The sequence below is a fragment of the Populus alba genome, chromosome 14, assembly GCF_005239225.2.
Source record: "Populus alba chromosome 14, ASM523922v2, whole genome shotgun sequence".
Taxonomy (NCBI): Eukaryota; Viridiplantae; Streptophyta; class Magnoliopsida; order Malpighiales; family Salicaceae; genus Populus; species Populus alba.
The window spans coordinates 20,877,177-20,895,589 of record NC_133297.1 but is presented as its reverse complement, the minus strand read 5'-3'; the positions used below and the strand labels follow the sequence as shown (position 1 = coordinate 20,895,589).

The window sequence follows — 18,413 nt, the reverse complement described above, 5'->3', positions numbered from 1 at the left end:
AGTGACCTTTGAGATGAAGGTTGGAGGACAAGGAAGTATAATGATATCAAACTCTTCCCAAAGATCAAGATCATAAAATGTGACTCAAGTAAGTTGAGCAAAAAGGCTGTCAAAACTTACTACCAAGACTCAAACTTTTGAGAAAAGGAAGACTTCATGAAAAAAAACGGACCAATATTTCTCAAATAAGTATTTATGCATGTTGATCATGATGCATTACTTTTATCCTTGGCAGATTAATGTCTCACCATCATCTCCTAAATACGGCGCCCGCAAGCCCTGTCCTGACATACATACCTTCAGAACTTCTATAACCAAGTCATTTTGCTAGGTAAATCACATTTTTTTTTCATATTTGTTTCCACCTAGGTAGGTAACCCATTACAATGAGACCACTTTTCATATTTTTTTCACCTGGGTAGGTTACCTATAACAATGAGACCACTCTTAACTTTTTTTTTTCATCTAGGTAAGTCACTCGTTATAATGAGATCGTTTTTCATATTTTATTTCCCACTTAAATAGGTCATCCATAACAGTAAGACCACTCTTCATATTTTTTTCATTTGGGTAGGTCATCCATTATAATTAGACCATCTTGAAAACTTTTTCTACCTGGACATGTCACTTATTACAATAAGACCATCTTAAGAACTCCTTTTCATTTTCAACCTGGGTAGGTCACCCATTACAGTTAGATCATTCTTGAAAAATCTCTGCATTTTTCAAAAATCTTTACATTTTTTCTGGGTAAGTCATTCATTACAATGAGGACACTTTGAAAACTCTTTTCATTTGGTCACCCATTATAATGAAACCATTCTTGAAAAATCTTAGTATTTTTCAAAAATCTTTGCATTTTTTTTTTAGGTCACTCATTATAATGAGACCACTTTGAAAACTCTTTTTTTTTTTTTTTACCTGAGTAAGTCACCCATTACAAAGAGATCATTCTTGAAAAATCTTTGTATTTTTCAACTTCTAAAAAAATCTTTGCATTTTTCTACTTGGATAGGTCACCCATTACAATGAGACCATTTTTGAAAAATCTCTGCATTTTTCAACTGTAAACACCCAAAGGAAAAAAAAAATAATATATATATATATATATTTAGAGAGAGAGAGAGATGATGATGAATGCAGTTTTCGCTGCCGATGCAGAAATCGGCAGCGACGCAGTTTTCGTTGTCGATGCAGAAATCGGTAGCGACGTAGTTTTCGCTGCCGATTCTGGATTTGGCAGTGATGCAGCCTTCACTACCGATACAGAAATCGGCAGTGACACAGTTTTTTGCTGCCAATTTCTTGATCGGCAGCGACGCAGTTTCTGCTGCCGATTTCTGGATCGGCAGCGACGCAGTTTTCGCTGCCGAGGCAGAAATCGGCAGCAATGCAGTTTTTGCTACCAATTTCTCAATCAACAGTGACGCAGAGCTGGGAGGGAGGGGTAAAACTGGTTTTAGATAAACCAAACAAGGATAAGAACACACCTAAACCAACCCCCAAACAACCCATTTCATTTGATGGGTAGTATAAATACAAAAAGGGGAGAGAGAATGATACATCTTCTTCCCAAACCAGCAGCTGCATGCCATTCTTCCCTTCCCCTTTCACAACAGAAACGTGAATCAAACTAGTAGAGATTGCTTTGTGAACTTGTGAGGGAGAGATGAGACCTTGAGAGAGGAGTGGGCAGCTGCATAGAAGAGAGGAAAAAGAGAGCTGGAAAACGTGAGAGGAAGAAGAAGGAGGAGAACCAGCAGCTGAAGAGAAAAGAATAGTGTCAAACCTTCCTCAAACTTAGTTAAATTCAGAAGGTATCATGAAACTCCCTTCCTCTTCCCCTTAAAATCAAAAACAAAAATGAAGAAGAAAAACCCTAAGAAAAATTGATCTAAGACCTAAGACAGCTATGAAGGAAACTGAAATTAACTAGGAGAACTAGCAAACAGAAGTGAAATAAAGTCAATTTCAGAACATCTAACAAATCATGGTAGAGGGCTGGCTTTAACTATGGGTAGGCCAGCATGCATGTGTGTGTGTGTTCTGCTGGGGTAATTAATGTGTTCTGCTGTGATGTTGTTGCTGAAATTAATGTATTCTGCTGTGATGTTGTTGCTGAAATTAATTGTGATGTTGTTGCTAAAATTAATATGTTCTGCTGTGATGTTGTGTGCTGAAATTAATGTGTTCTGCTGTGATGTTGTTGCTGGAATTTTGTTGAAGAATTATGTGCTGAAATTAATGTGTTCTGCTGTGATGTTGTGTGCTGATATTAAGGTGTTTTGCTGTGATGTTGTTGTTGGAATTTTGTTGAAGAATTATGTGCTGAAATCGATGGTTCTGATTTGTGTGTGGTGCAGCGAAATTTTGTTTCACTGTCGAAACCGAACCTCCTGCAGCGAATTGATATTCGCTGCCGAGTTGTGTGTTGTGTAGCGAAATTCTGTTTCGCTGTCGAAACTGAGCCTTCTGCAGCGAATTAATTTTCGCTGCCGATTTGTGTATTGTGAAGCGGAATTCTGTTTCATTGCCGCAACTGAACCTCCTGCAGTGAAATTATGTTTCGCTGCCGAAACCGAACCTCCTGCAGCGAATTGATACTCGCTGCCGAATTGTGTGTTGCGCAGCGAAATTCTGTTTCGCTGCCGAAACCGAACCTCCTGCAGCGAATCGATATTCGCTGCCGATTTGTGTGTTGCACAGCGAAATTCTGTTTCGCTGCCGAAACTGAACTTCCTGCAGCGAATCGATATTCGCTGCCGAGTTGTGCGTTGTGCAGCGAAACTGTGGCACCAACAACGATGCAGTTTTCGCTGCCGAACTGGCAGCCTGCGGCGAACTAGTTCTCGCTGCCGAACTGGCAGCCGGCGGCGAACCAGTTCTCGCTGCTGATTTCTACAATAAGTCTCCTAGGCAGGAATGACTTAAATGCTAGTAACAATTTCATGATATGATGGTGTAAAATATGGAACACTTGAATGTGAACATATGAACTCTTGAAATAAGTGTGATGATGAATATGATTCAAAAATAAAATAAATACAACTATACTGATTTGTGACCATTGATGTCTTAGGTGGTGCGGTCGGGACTAGGCCATCATCAAGACAGGAACAACCCACAGGTGGAGCAGGTAGGTGACTTGCACCTTTCTTTTTCATACGTTGAATCTTGAAATATTTTAACTTGAGTACTACCATATTGTTAGAACCGATAATAAATTGTCGAACACTTAAATGTTGATTTAAGGTTGATTAGCTTCGGCTAATGGCATCCGAATGGATGGCCGGGACAAATGAGTGATTAGCTTCGGCTAATGGCATCCAAACGGATGGCCGGGACAAATAAGTGATTAGCTTCGGCTAATGGCATCCGAACGGATGGCCGGGACAAAGAGTGATTAGCTTCTGCTATTGGCATCCGAAAGGATGGTCGGGACAAAGAGTGATTAGCTTCGGCTATTGGCATCCGAAAGGATGGTCGGGACAAAGAATGATTAGCTTTGGCTAATGGCATCCAAATGGATGGCCGGGATAAAGGAATGATTTCGCTGCCGATGCAGAAATCGGCAGCGACGCAGTTTCCGCTGCCGATTCTGGATCGGCAACAACGCAGTATTCGCTGCCGATACAGAAATCGACAGCAACCCAGTTTTTGCTGCCGATACAGAAATCGGTAGTGACCCAGTTTCCGCTGCCGATTCAGAAATCGGCAGCGACACAGTTTTCGTTGCCGATTCCTTGATCGGCAGCAATGCAGTTTCTGCTGCCGATTTTGGATCAGCAGCGACGCAACTTTTGCTATGGAATCCGGATGGATGGCCGGGACAAATGAATGACTAGTTTCGGCAAATGGCATCCGAAAACTTGTGTATCTATATGTACTACTAGTTGTTACATCAAATACATGACGAAATTATAAATGTTAATGCCTTATTTAATTGCCAGACCGTTAGTTACTATTATTATTATTATTAAGTATTTGCATTCTCTTAAATGTTTTGTACTGCTGCAGGGACGTCCCACCAACGAGATGTCTAGGAAACCCGATACACGGGAACCTTCTTTTGCAAGGAATTATGTAGATGCATTCTAAATCACAATGTATTTTGTATGGATCAATGTACTGAATGTATAACTTTTATTAGATCCTTTTTGTTTAAAATTGTGATGGCTATTAGTAGGATAAGAATGAAACTCATGTCTATGTATATATTTTAATATGAACTTCAAATCATGCAACCTTAATATTATGTGTTTGTGTAAGATTCGCTTTTAAATGAAATGTTGATTGTATGGATTGTATTTTGATGATGTGAGGATTCACGTTCTTTGATTACCGACACCATGTGTATTATATATATATATATAAATTTGTTGTTTTGGGCTTGGAAAGCCGGGTTGTTACATCAACTTTGAAAAATCTTTGAGTTTTTCCTGGGCAGGTCGCCCATTATTATAATGAGACCATTTCTAAAAAATCTTTGTTTTTTCACCTGGATAGGTTACCTATTTCAATGAGATCATTTCTGAAAAATCTTTATATTTTCTACCTAGGTATGTCACCTATTTCAATGAGATCATTTCTGAAAAATCTTTATATTTTTCTTGAGCAGATCACTCATTACAATGAGACCGCTTTAAAAACTTGTTCCACTAAGGCAAGTCACCCATTACAATGCGAGCATCTTAAAGACTCCTTTTCATTTTTTTTTCCTTGGGTAGGTCACCCATAACAATTCGACCATTTCAAAAATCTTTGTATTTTTTCTCTAAGTGCGTTCACTTCAAACAATTTCAAAAGAATTCATCATTTCTTGATATGGCGAGTCTATTATCTCTCTTTTTTTTTTCTTTACAAAGTTTACTATCTAAAGTCTCTTACGAGACTTTCTATCGAAAGGATTGTAAAACAGGGAGCAACTATCATAACCTATTTTTGAGTTATTTCCCAAATTCACTTCCTTTTCTTCCAAAACAAAAATAAAATAAAGACTGACGACTCTCATTCCCTCTTTCCACTGATAAAAGACAAGAATTTTTTATTTCTCCTATTTTCTCAATTTTCCATATACCATGCTAAGAGTGGAAGCATTCTTCGCGACATTGCACAAGTGCGATATTAATTATCATACATTTAATAAGATGACAATAAAGAATAAATATTTGGTGTTATTGATGCATGATTTGATGGACAAGCTGAATCGAGCTTCTATCTTTACAAAGTTGGATTTGAGGTCTGATTATTGGCAATTAAGGATTGTTGAGGGAGATAAGCATAAAACATGTGTGACGAGGTATGATGCATATGAGTTCGTGGTTTTCCATTTGGGTTAACCAATACTCCATTTATATTTTATAATTTGATGAATAGTATCTTATAATTCAAGATAGTTTGTATAGGGCATATAAATGGATACAAAAAATATGCAAATCTAAAATGAAAATAATTAAAGCTTGATAAAAATGACAAGATATTGCTAAGGTTGACTCTATATATTTGAAAAAAGGATAGCTAGGAAGAATCGACATCGAGGATCGATGCAGGAGTATGATGGACCATTTAAGATTAAGGATAAAATAGGGGGTGGTGCTTACAAGTTGAAGTTGTCAGAAATACTGAAGCTTTACCCACTATTTCATATGAGTTATTTGAAACCTTTTTATGAAGATCATGATGATCTGGAAAGAAGTAAATCATAGCAAACTCCTCTAATGATTCACAAATAATTTGATAATAAAATCATCAAAATCATGGACCATTGAAGACTTGGGAAGCATAAGAAAAATAAGCAAAATGAGTTTTTAGTGAAATGGAAAAATGGCAAGGAGGTTTCACGAGAAAGTGACACTTGTGGTAGTTTAAAAACTTAGTACAATAGTATCTCACTTCTATTCTGACAAAGATTTTGGGTCCTTCTAGTGGGGGAGGTTTGTTATAGACAAAGGCATGAGGGCACGCCAGCAAAAACATTGTTGTGAAGATGCCTTGGGAAGAGGAAGCCTATACGAGCAATGGCATATTCGACATACAATGTGTACAACAATTCATACAGATATTAGATTTATGTTTAATGCGAGTTTAGAGCTAGACAATGGAATATCCAAAATATATAGAAACATATCTATTTTGATGGCATAAGTGTCAGCAGACTCGCCTATTAGTTTAGAGATAGGCCAAGAAAGATTGGAACTATTAGAGGGGGTTATTGTTGAATTATCTGCAATTACTAATTTTATGAAAAACTAGTCAAATTTGTCCTTAGCCTTGAGAGGCAATTTTTGTAAGGGTCTATCTAAACTATGTATAAATAAACCATTATTAGTGTGTAGGATGACAGAGTATATGCATTGCACACATAAGAGATATTTGTGTATTGATTCCTTTGTTAAGAGTAATAAAGGTTTGGATTTTCCTATATATTATAGATTGTTCTATTCTTGTTTACTTGTGTTTTTCAGCTTGCTTATAATAAACAAAAGATTACGGAAGTGTTTTAGGGATTGAAACACTTAGATTATAGGTAAACACATGAGTGAAATTGCTGAGAAAGGTTGATTATAATAGGGGACTAGGCTATCGCATCTGGTTTAAAATTCTAACAAAAGATTAAACCATGTGACAATATTCTATTTTAACTTAACACATAAAAAAGAAATGAAAATGATGGACTAAATGGATTTCAATTTCAATGGATTTTTTGTGGGGTTTATGAAAGTGGATGAAATGGATGTGGTGATGGTTATCGTTGAAATGTTCATGAAGTATATTATATTTGTGGTTGTGCCAATAATATACATTGTTGAAGTAGCTACCGAGTTATTCTATAAGAGTGTTATGAAATATTTTAGGGTTCCGTTTGATATTATAAGTGATTGTAATGAACGATTGATTACTAGGTTTTAAAACTATATTGTTTGGCTTAATAGGAACATAACTAAAATTCTTAATTGCTAACAATTCATAAACCAATAAGCAAATGGAAAGAATTATGCTTTTGTAAAGGAATATGTAAGATATTATGTGATAACAACTCAATAAAATTGGCTAGAGTTGTTTGACAACACTCAATTATATTATAACATTTATAGATCATAGGCCATAAAAGCAAGTCCATTTAAATTGGTGTTGGTAGTGTAGCCTTAAGCCGCAGCCAACATTTCAATGTAGAAGTCAGGGAAAAAAACCCAACCGCGTATAGATTTGTAAAGGAAAGAGAAAAGTTTTTTGAACAAAATCAAGGCAATTTGTGTAAGGCAAGCAAACAAATGTAGAACTACATAAATCAAAACAAAAAGATCATTGGAGTTTGATGAAGGCGACAAGGTATTGCTAAAGAAGACTCCACAAAGTTGAGAAAAGATAATTGGGAAGAATCAACACCGAGGGTTGGTGTCGAAGTATAATAGGACATTTGATATTAAAGAGAAAATAGGGATTGTTACTCACAAGTTGAAGCTATTTATGAAGCTTCACCTTAACATTTCATGTGACTTACTTGAAACCTTTTCATAAAGATCATGAACATCCAGCAAAAAGTAAGCTGCAGCAAGCTCGTCCGATAATTTGCAAACAAATTGACAATAAAATCATCAAGATCATGGACCATAAAAAACTCGGGCATTATAAGAAGAATAGGCAAACTAAGTTTTTAGTGAAATAGGAAAATGACAAGGAGGTTTTTTGGGAAAGGGATACTAACTTGTGGTAGTTTGAAGACTTAGAAACCGTTTGGCAACGTGGTTGCATCCACGTTTCCTACAATTTCATGCAACAAGCTGTTTGGTTAATAATAAACACGTGTTACTGTTTGCTGAGTCCCATGTGCTGTTGCATTTGAAACACAAGAAAAGGGGAAGTAGCTAGGAGCTGCTTCCTGCGCGGCATGTTTCTAATTCACGCGTGTTTCTAATTCATGCTACTGTTTAGTGAATAGTGGAGCATGCCTCCACTGTTCGCTGAACAATTTTTTTTTTCTTTGTTTTTTATTTTTTGAAAAATTAGTGCAGTTAATTGATTTCACTCGCACTGTTCACATGAACGTGAACAACAATTTTTTTAAAAAAAATTAGTTTAAGGTGAATTAAATTTACTTGTATTGTAATCTTAATTTTCTTCTTGATAATATTTTACCTAATTTTATAGTTCTTGTCGGATGAATTTTGTACGTAATGGAATTGTAGATATTTTTTGTTAAAGTAATTTTTTTTATATAAAGTGTGATTTATTTTATGATGTAATAGTAATAGTTAAATCCACAATATTTAAATTAAAAACCATCAATATTAATATATATTTTTTAAAATTATTTTATAACCTCAATTTCAAAAGCATTCTTAAACCAAATATATTAAAACTATTTTTTCTTCAACCTCAATTTCAACCATAGTTTTAACCAAACACCTATTTTTTCAAACCAACCTCAACTAAAAGTTCTTTTTATAAAATAACTTTTTTCAAATCACAATCACAACAGCTACCGTAATACCAAACACACTCTTAGTGGAGGAGTATATCACTTATGATCCGATGAGATTGTGAGGTCCTTTTGACGAGGGAGGTTTGTTACAGACCTAGGTGTAAGGACACACCAATAAAAACATTATTGTGAAGATGTCTTAGGAAGTGGCAGCCTAGACATTCAGTGGCAGATTTGATAAACATTGTGTGTAACAATTTGTACGAACATTTGGTTCATGTTCAACATGAATTTTGATTTGCACAATGAACTGTCTAAAATGAGCAGAACACACATTTATTCTGGCATGGGTGCTAATTGATTGGTGGCAAACCAAAAAAGATTACAATAGTCAGGGGCATTTGTCGACAATTATTGATAGTTATCGATTTTATGGAAAACTGGCTAGATTTATTAATGGAAAACTAGCCAGATTTGTTATTAGCTTTAGGAGGCAGTTTTTTTTATTGTAAATGTCCATATAAACTATGTATAAATATATCATAATTAATCGTGTAGCATGTAAAGAACATACATATCACTCACAAGAGAGACTTGTGTATCATTTCCTTTGTTAAGAGTAATAAAGATTGGGATTTTCCTGTTTTACCATGTGTTTTATGTTTTTGTTTACTTGTGTTCTTATGTAGTAAAAAAGATATATATATAGTGAGGAATTAGGCTTCTAAAATTTAGTGGGGAACCAGAAATTCTAACAAAAAACTTTGACCAAATCATCCATTTTATTCCATGTTTTGAATGTATGATTCTGCTCCTATTTGTGATCTCGATGTCAAGTTGTGCATCATTATTATTTTGACGTAATAAATCCAATAGCACAAGAATATTTATGTTGGTGTGATGTTTTCATATTTGTCTAAGATTGTGCCTTCGTCAGCATGATATTAAAACTTGCTACATGGAATTCTTTCGCTTTTTCAATAAATTATGCTCTTACATTTATTGATTCATTAATATTTCTAGTTTTGTTTTATTTATTTAATTTTACTCTTGCAGTTTTTAAGAAATTTCAATATCACTTCTTGCTATTAAATAGCTAATAAAAAATCAAAATTTGTTTTTATATTTCTTGTTTTCCTTTTTATTTTTCCTTTCTTTAAAATCAAAATTTAAAAAGAAAACACAAAACTCAAAAACCAAATGATTATCTAATGAGCATGAGTAACATTAAAACTTTTTTGAAGATAATGTTGAGAAATCTTAAACCGAAGCAAGATATTGACAAATCTACAAGGCCAGAATTGAAATTTACTTTTCCAATCTTGATCATTTTTGCGTTTCAAAAGTATTTTTTATTTTAAATTAATATTTTTTTTTTATGTTTTTAGATTATTTTAATATAATAATATCAAAAATAATTTTTTTAAAATAAAAAATTTATTTTAATCTGTTTGTGAACAAAAAATATATTTTAAAATAACATAACTCCCTAGTGGATGTGAAAATTCTTCATTCTTAGCAAAATGATGTGAAGATGTATCTCTTTGAATTTTACATTCTTACATAGCTTATTATATTTGGACTTGAACAAAACTAAACCTCACCCATGTTCTTATACGGGGTAACCTTGCTTGTTCAGCCTTGGTATGAATTTTCAGGAAACAGATCCTAGTTAAGTTTTTTTGGTAGTTTTATCATCGCAAAACACCATCACCAGTTCAGGAGGGAAATTAGAATTACTTCTGCTGTACGGCTACCGTTGGTAGTCAAGAGGCCGGTCCGGTCTGTGATAACAACTGGGAGCCTCACACTGAAATCTGAGCTGGCCGGCAAAGGGATTCAAATGCTGTGGAGTCATGCATGCTCAGTGTTAAATGCAAATGCGGGTCATGGACAACGTCTTAAAATCAAAGAGCTAAGAGAGGCAATATTTTATATCATTTCCTTGTTTTGCTGTCAAAAAACAGAGAAAAAGAAAAATAGAGGTAACCGTCTCAGGTCTCAACGATAGCACACCAGGGCTTCTTTCTTGATTTGAGTCCCCCTCCTCGTTTCTCTTCTTCCCTTTGTTCTTTGTTGGCACAGAAGGCATGACAAACAGATCCAGATGATTGTGTTCAAGGTTGTTGTATATGAGCAGACAAAAAGGGTTTTTGGAGCTAGATTTGGTTTTGGGTGAGCTATCAAAAGTTTGGGAGATGGGGTTTGTAGTTCAGACTGCTAGCAAAAAGAAAGAGATACTGGTTTAGCTTTTCGCTGTATTGTTTAGCTGGGCTGTTAAATTATGAATTGGGATTTTGGCTCTGGAAATTGAGAGAGGACTGAAGTCTTCTGGGTTTTTTTTTTTTTTTCATTTTCTTTTACTAAAATCAGACTGAATCAGGATTTTACATGGTCAATGTGTATGATTGTATTTTTGTTGTGTATATTTGACTGAAAAATTGTTATTTGAGAAGGTGTCATGTCTGCCTCATATCTTTCAGCACCTTGGGCTCGAGCACGATGAGAAGGTGCTCCCCTCGATCGGCAATGAGGTGCTGGAGGCTGTGGTCACTCAGTTCAATGGAGTGGAGTTCTCAAGGGCTGAAGAGCAGAAACTGGCTGCGCGGCAAGAGGCAGGGAGGTCCAAGTTCGGGTGCTTGAATTTCTTTTCATAAGCATGCTGATTACAGGTACCCTTTTAAGTGGCAGAGCCATTAGAAGCCAAATTGCTGAAATGCAACTCCCGATTGACTTGGAAGAAGATGTATTTGGCGACGGCTCTAATAGAGACCCCTATAGACAGAAAGGTGGCAAAGAAGCAAGCTAAATAAGATATACGGTGGCACAAGTTTTTATGTTCCATCTCAGAGGATTACAAAGAACATAACATAAGAAATAAGATTTTTTAAAAAAAATCATTTGCTTCAAAGAAAGAGAAAGCAAATACAAACATAAAAAGGCAAAAGATTTAACAAAACAAGATTGTTATTATGAAAAAATAAAATTATTGAAACAAGAGTGAATAATATTCGAGCATGTCTTGATATTTAATTGAATATTATAAGATACATCAAATGAAAATAATAGCTAAATGACATGATAATGATTTTAATTAGTATGCATTATTTAAGTTTTTATTATTTCTTTAAGTGTTGCATTTTTTTTAATTTCTATTATAATAAAATAATTAGAAAGGCATACACTTTATTCATCTCACATATAATTTAAATAATAAAAAAAACAATAAAATATTCATGATTCCCACTTTAAAGAGCATAGAAATATGATTACATTTTTCAGAGTGCTAGTTAAAATGGCTATTAAGCTATTTTAGATGCTCTTAGAGTTTTGAAAGGGCTCCTTGTCTCATTTAAGCATAGTGGTCGAATCATCGGTCAAAACACCCTCTACATATATTGAGTCAAAACTGCATTATACCTTACCTTATCTCGTATGGCGTCAATTTTGTCACCATGTTTACAAAAGAACAGATAATCACCGGTCTATTGAATTTTCATAAAATGGAGCAATCCTGGACAGTTTTTCTTATTACCCATATCAGTCGATGCTGGGGCAGGTTAACAAGTCAATAGAAAGCATGGGTAGTTTATCTTCTCCACCGACAGAGAGAGAGCGAGAGAGAGAGAGAGCTTCCTGTCCCGGTACGTGAATTCCACAGCTGATGCAAAAAGGCAAACAAAATACAAGGGAACTACGCATAACCAAACTGAATTGTTCCAGTTGTGATATACTATGATACAGATACCTTGCCTCTATCAAGGATTTAACAAAAAAAACCATGAAAAGGGGCAACAGTAATCAAGCAGAAAGAAAAACAAATCAAGTAAAAACCATCTCTGAAAGGGAAAAATATCTATAAGACCTTGACCACAACCTGAATGCTCTAATTCTGGAAGAAGACCTGAATTGTCAAGCTTCAAGGCAGTCCTTTACACCCTGCTCGAATTTATCAAGTGAAGATATAGTATTCATGAGTGCATCAGCAACCTTCTGTCTGCCAAAAACAGAAAGGATGATGGGAGAGCGTGTTAGAAAATTGTCAGGAGGAATGCTAAATGGGCTCATACATGCAATTCAGCTTCACTTGACAAGCATATTGACTGCCACGATTCACAAATTCGGAGAAATGAAGAACAGGTATTAAGAACTAAACTTTTTGACAAAAGATTTCACCAAATTAAAATGTTAACAAACAAGGTATGCAACCCTGCTAGCAAGAAGAACCAATGTTAGGGAATTTTTTAGGGGAGGTCAAAAAAATTTCTTTATTTGCTTAAAGGATGAGAAAGAGAGGTCTTGTTATCAGATTACATTCATGTTGCTTGAATAAATTTTCATGAATAAATAACGAGGATATAATCGTAAATTTGAGTCCAAAATTTATTCCCTTGCCTCCATTACCCCCAATTTGGGAGGAGATATTTTAATAAAACGGAGGGACTGGAGGTTATACAATTTCCCTTCCCCTCGTATTAATTTTTTTTCCCAGACAAGGTTAACTTATCAGTCCCCTCCATTTTCCTCCCCTCCCTTCCGGTCATCTCCTTCCCAAACAAAAATAATTAACAATCAAATTCACTGATCAGTTTGGTTCTTATAAGCATAGTATGGAAAACGTACCTGTCAGAAGCAAGTTGAACATTAGCTTCATTCGCCAGACCATCAAGGGAAGTGAAAGATCTACAGTACAATAATCATTAAGCAAAATGCTCTTAAGTGAATGTTACAAAATCAATCATGAATTATTCACATAACATAAATCACAATGTTAAGTCTCTAGGTTGATTTTGGAATTGGGAAGCCTAAATAAGCTAAACATTTTCCACAGCATTTACTAATTATCTCCAAATTCCATCAGCATTTGCTTTATTTTGAAGTGGTTGGTAATGAAAGTAACATTTATTTGCTTCTGCATTTATGGGAGGGTACTTAGGTCAAAATCCATATATTTGGTTTATAAATCATAACCAGACTAAATGCAGTCGTTATTACTACTTTATAAACAATTAAAAGACAGTTTCATCTTTGTTGATATACATTCAAAATTTAACAACAATGGAAAAAATCATCTTCAAATGAGCACAGGTTTGGAATGTTAATACAATGCAGTAGTTTATATTTGTTTCAATGTACTAAAAACAGAAGAAAAGGTGGTTACCTTATAAGATCATCCAAAATAGCTTCTGCTTCCAACTTTGCAGGGTCCTTTTTATCAAGTAAGGAAGCAGCATTCTTCACAATCAAACGAAACGTGCAAACCTATTCACATTAAAATCAAGCCTATGATTACTTAAAACGATTAATCAAAACCCTAATTACGAAGATACATGATAACAAAATGCACAAACCTCCACTCCTGTATTAGCCTGAAACGCAACAAACGAATTCCTATCTTGAGGAACACAATCCCTAGCGGCAGATTTTAACAGTCTTTGAACTTCCTCTAATTTCTCTTCCTTAAATTCGGATTGACTGTCCGCTGCCAAGAACAAGCCAAATTAACCCTATTTAAAAAATCAACAAAAAAAGGGTGAAACCTTACTTACTTAGCAAGAGATAGGCAGAGCGAAGGATTTCACGGGAGGCATCGATAGGAGCCAATATATATTTCGCAGTCTTCTTCTTTTGATCTTTCAGCCAGTCCTTCGGTCCTGCTGCATAATTAGGGTTTTGAAAGCAATTAGCGAGAAATTAACCAGCATTTAATGAGCGATGAGAGAGTGTAGTCTTGCTTACAGATGCCGACGGAGAAGGCAGAAGCAGGAGCGGAAGGGACGAGAGCGAGGAATGAGAGCAAGGCAGCGTCTCTGCGAGAGAGTTTGGGTAGGAGCAGACGACGTTGATTTTCATGTCGTTTGCTGGAGATTTGGGGTTTTGGAGGGAGAAGTGAGAGGGAAGCAGATGCGGCTGTTGCCATGGTAACGAGTTTGTTTGGGTTTCAAATGAGCTGGTCCGATTTAACGGATAGGACCTCAGGGGAGCCCCACAAATATTTGGGAGGAATCAAAAGCTATCCCTGATTTTCAATAAGGAGACATAACGGTCCCAAGACTTTTTATGTTTTCGTTCTTACTCCATTATTCATTTTCCGTTATATCCCTCCCTCGTATTTTAACTGCGTTTGAAACTCAATGTTTTGTTTGGAAATCCACTGAATGGTAATTTCTTGCATGGAACTATCGATAAATTACATATGTGCGTGTCCGTGAATAAATTATATATATATATATATATATATATATATATATATATATATATATATATATACACATATATATATAAACTAAGAAAGAGTTGTTAAGAATAATTAAATTATAAAATAAAAAAACTAATATTTTTTTAAAAAGCAAAAAAATAGATGAGCATGGGAATATTTAACCCTATTTTTTAATTTGTACTTAGAGGTTTTTTACCAAGAACAAATAATTTTTATTTTTATAAATATATTATACAAGTACAGTTTATTTATTATTTATATCAAATATATTAGAAAGAAATTAAAATAATCTCTTTAAAATATTATAAAAAATCAACATAACTATATATAAAAAACTAATATTTAAAAAAATGAGCAAATTGTATGAAGAAAAATCAGAAAGAGAGCATCAATTACGATTTAAATAAGAACATTACATAGAAAAGGAGGGTATTGATTAAAATTTTTAAACACAAACAAACAAACAAAAAAGATCATACGTTGTTAGGCTTGACAAGCTAGGCTTGCATGCCTGGCCAAGAAACCAACAGCCAAGAGCATAAGATGTTTTTTTTTTTTTTTGAGATATGACAAAGTACTTGTCGTAATTAGCAATATTTCCCAATCATCTCTAGCGATTAAAAAATCAGGTTCAAGTTTTTGGATCTAAAAAATCTATTTTAAAACTTATTTTTACTTGAATATCACACCATTCCATTAAAGGAGGGAGCCTAACCTGTTAATCTCTAGTCGTGCAAGTATTCTAGTTTATGGAAGGATATGGTGGAAGGGATGATCTTTGAAATGATAGGTGATGGCACAGTCCAACCAAGCAACAGTCCTTTTGCATCCTTGTCGTGCTTGTGAAGAAAAAAGACCTTACCTGATGGTTGTGTGTCGATTATAAGGCCCTCAACAAGTTGACAGTCAAAAATAAATTTTTCGTACCCTTAATTAAAGAGCTACTGGAAGAGTTAATAGGGGCAATAGTTTTCTTCAAAATTGATTTATGCTCCAGCTACCACCGGATTCGGATGAGCTCAAAGGGCATACATAAAACAACATTCAAAACATACAACATACACTTTAAGTTCTTAGTGATGCCCTTTGGTCTCATTAACGCCCTCAATACCTTTCAAAGCCTAATGAATGAAGTGTTTAGAGCTCATTTGAGGAGGTTTGTTCTAATCTTTTTTGATGATATTTTAGTTTACAGCAAGTTCTACATAAAGCTCGTGGATCATCTACAGGTCATTTTTGTAATACTCAAGACACATAAACTGGTAGCAAAGGAAAGTAAATGTGTCTTCGGTGATGACAAGGTTGAGTACCTAGGCCATGTCCTCTCTAAGGCAAGAGTGGCTACCGATCCAGCAAAGCTACATGCTATTAAGAATTGGCCACTACCCTAGAACATCAAGCAATTACGGGGATTCCTAGTATAGTTTTAAGACTCGACCCGGTTCAAGGCTTGGGTTCCGGGTTTTGACCGGGTCACCGAGTCGGCCTAGTAATTTTTTTTTGTAGAAAAACAAAACGATGTTGTTTTAGTAAAAAAACAAAAAAAATAAAAGTTAACAGGTTTGCAGTTGGGTCTTACTGGGTCAACCGAGTCGTCGGGTCACACCGGGTTTTTTTTTCCCCTTTTTTTTCTTCAACCTGACCCGATTCCAGCCCCGGGTCAACCTGCTGGGTTGGCCCAGGTTTCAAAACTATGGTTCCTAGGGTTCACGGGGTATTACAGAAAATTTGTAAAAGGATATGACATTATTTGTCGCCCCTTAACCAAACTTCTTAAAAAAGATGTTGTGGGTTAGGACCAAGAGGCAACTTTGGCTTTCAAAACTCTTAAGAAAACAATGGTTAATCCTCCGGTCTTATCCCTACTTAACATGAGCAAACCTTTTATCATCGAGACAGATGCATTAGGATCGGGCATTGGGGCAGTTTTAATGCAGGAGGGGCATTCTATAACATACATCAATAAGGCTTTAGGGCCAAAGTAGCAAGTGTTGTCCATCTACGAAAGGGAAATGTTGGAAATCCTGTAGAAGACCAAATGGAAGCAATATATATGGGGTAGGATTTTGAAGATTAGAATCGACCATGTGAGTCTTAAGTACTTGCTGGACCAAAAACTATCTTCTCCCTCTCAACATTTATGGTTGACTAAACTGCTGGGCTTCAATTATGAAATTGAATTTCGTAAGGGAATAGAAAATGTAGCAGTTGACGCTCTTTCTAGAGTCACTAGCAGTGAGTTTAATGCTTCAACATTGTCCACGTTATCGATTCCCTTAGTATCGGATATCAAAAGGTCTTGGGAGGAGGATAACAAGATTCAATCCATCATTCAAGACTTAACAAAAGGCCCAGCTACACACCTTCACTATAAATGGAGAGACAATTGCTTATTCAGGAAAGGGAAACTAGTGGTGGGAAATAATATAGCGCTCCAGCATCAGCTCATAAAGATTTACCATGATACATCCTTAGAGGGACACTATGGGTCTGCAGTCACGACAACTAGGGTTGCCAACATGTTTTACTAGAGAAAGCAGTAAAAACAAATCAGATAATATGTGAGAGAGTGCCTAACCTTTTAAAGATACAAAACAGAGAATGTGGCTAGTGATGCGAACCTCGTGATCACGTAACCCACAACAAGATTGAGATCTAATCCTGGAAAGCTTAAATAGGTCTGATAGGAGTGTGATACAATGGAAACCTACCCCAAGCATCAATACTATTGGAATGAGTAGAATGACGCCACGAAGTCAGTTAATCTTTAATAAGTCAGATTCAGTTTGTTTAAGAACTGAAGAATGCAAGGATCATTCTCACACGTTAAAACTGAAAAATTCAAAATAATAATCATCAAAGCTATCAAAATTTTGGCTTACATGAGTTTAAATAGTTCTTAAAAAATTAACCCTAATGGACCCTTTATGTGGACTTATATGAGGTCCACTCAAAACAGACCAAAAACCCTAAACTGAAAAAGCCCATAACTTAATCCAAACAAGCCTTGGATCTTAGCTAAAAACAAAGTATTAATTAAGCCCAAACAAGCCTTGGACTGTAGCTAACAAAATAAAATAAAGCCCCTAATATTAAATCCTTGTTATGCCATGAGAAGAAGAGAATGAAGTAAAATATTATAGAACTGATTCAAGGCCTATTTATAGCCTTCCATGCAGCCCCTTAATCATAGAAACAAAAGGAAAAGGTAGCCACCCATGTTGTTTCCAAGTTGTAGTAGGATTCTTTTGTTTCCTTTGTTATCCTCACTTCATGGCCCAAATAAGGTTGTATTGGACCCCTCTTACACATGGATAAGATGTACTTGTGTTTCCTCCTGATACTCCAATGGATCTTTCAATTCTAACTTGATGGAAACCTTCAAAACCAATGCATTTAATGCCTCTTTCAATATCTTTGTCTTGGACTGAGTTATTGGAGCATTTGGAACATGTAATGGGTCCTTGTTGGTGTTCCTGGGCTGATCCACATCATCCCCTCTATCTTCGAAAGGATTCGACCTCGAATCAAAATTTGAAAGGTTAATTTTTTATGCGTTGTCATTGATTCTCTTCAAAACCTGAAATAGACCATCACCACGAAGCTGTAATTTTGATTTTCTTTTGTTGGGAAATCGTTCCTTACGCATGTGCACCCAAACCCAATCACCAGGTTGGAAAACAACCAGTTTACATCCCTTATTTGCTTTAGAAGCGTAAATTCTGTTCTTTTTCTCTATTTGTAGTCGAACTCCTTCATGGAGTTCTCTCA

General features: G+C 35.4%; 1 protein-coding gene across 1 annotated transcript; it reads right to left on the bottom strand.

Annotated features, from left to right (window-relative positions):
* Positions 1 to 12,098: 12,098 nt before the first annotated feature.
* On the bottom strand, positions 12,099 to 14,372 carry LOC118035718 (uncharacterized). The gene is made up of 6 exons (XM_035041340.2): positions 14,162 to 14,372; positions 13,972 to 14,079; positions 13,774 to 13,904; positions 13,584 to 13,684; positions 13,046 to 13,105; positions 12,099 to 12,419 (listed from the first exon to the last, which is right to left on the bottom strand). The coding sequence occupies exons 1-6, from the start codon at positions 14,340 to 14,342 to the stop codon at positions 12,335 to 12,337; spliced, it is 666 nt and encodes a 221-aa protein (XP_034897231.1). The 5' UTR covers positions 14,343 to 14,372; the 3' UTR covers positions 12,099 to 12,334.
* Positions 14,373 to 18,413: the final 4,041 nt, after the last annotated feature.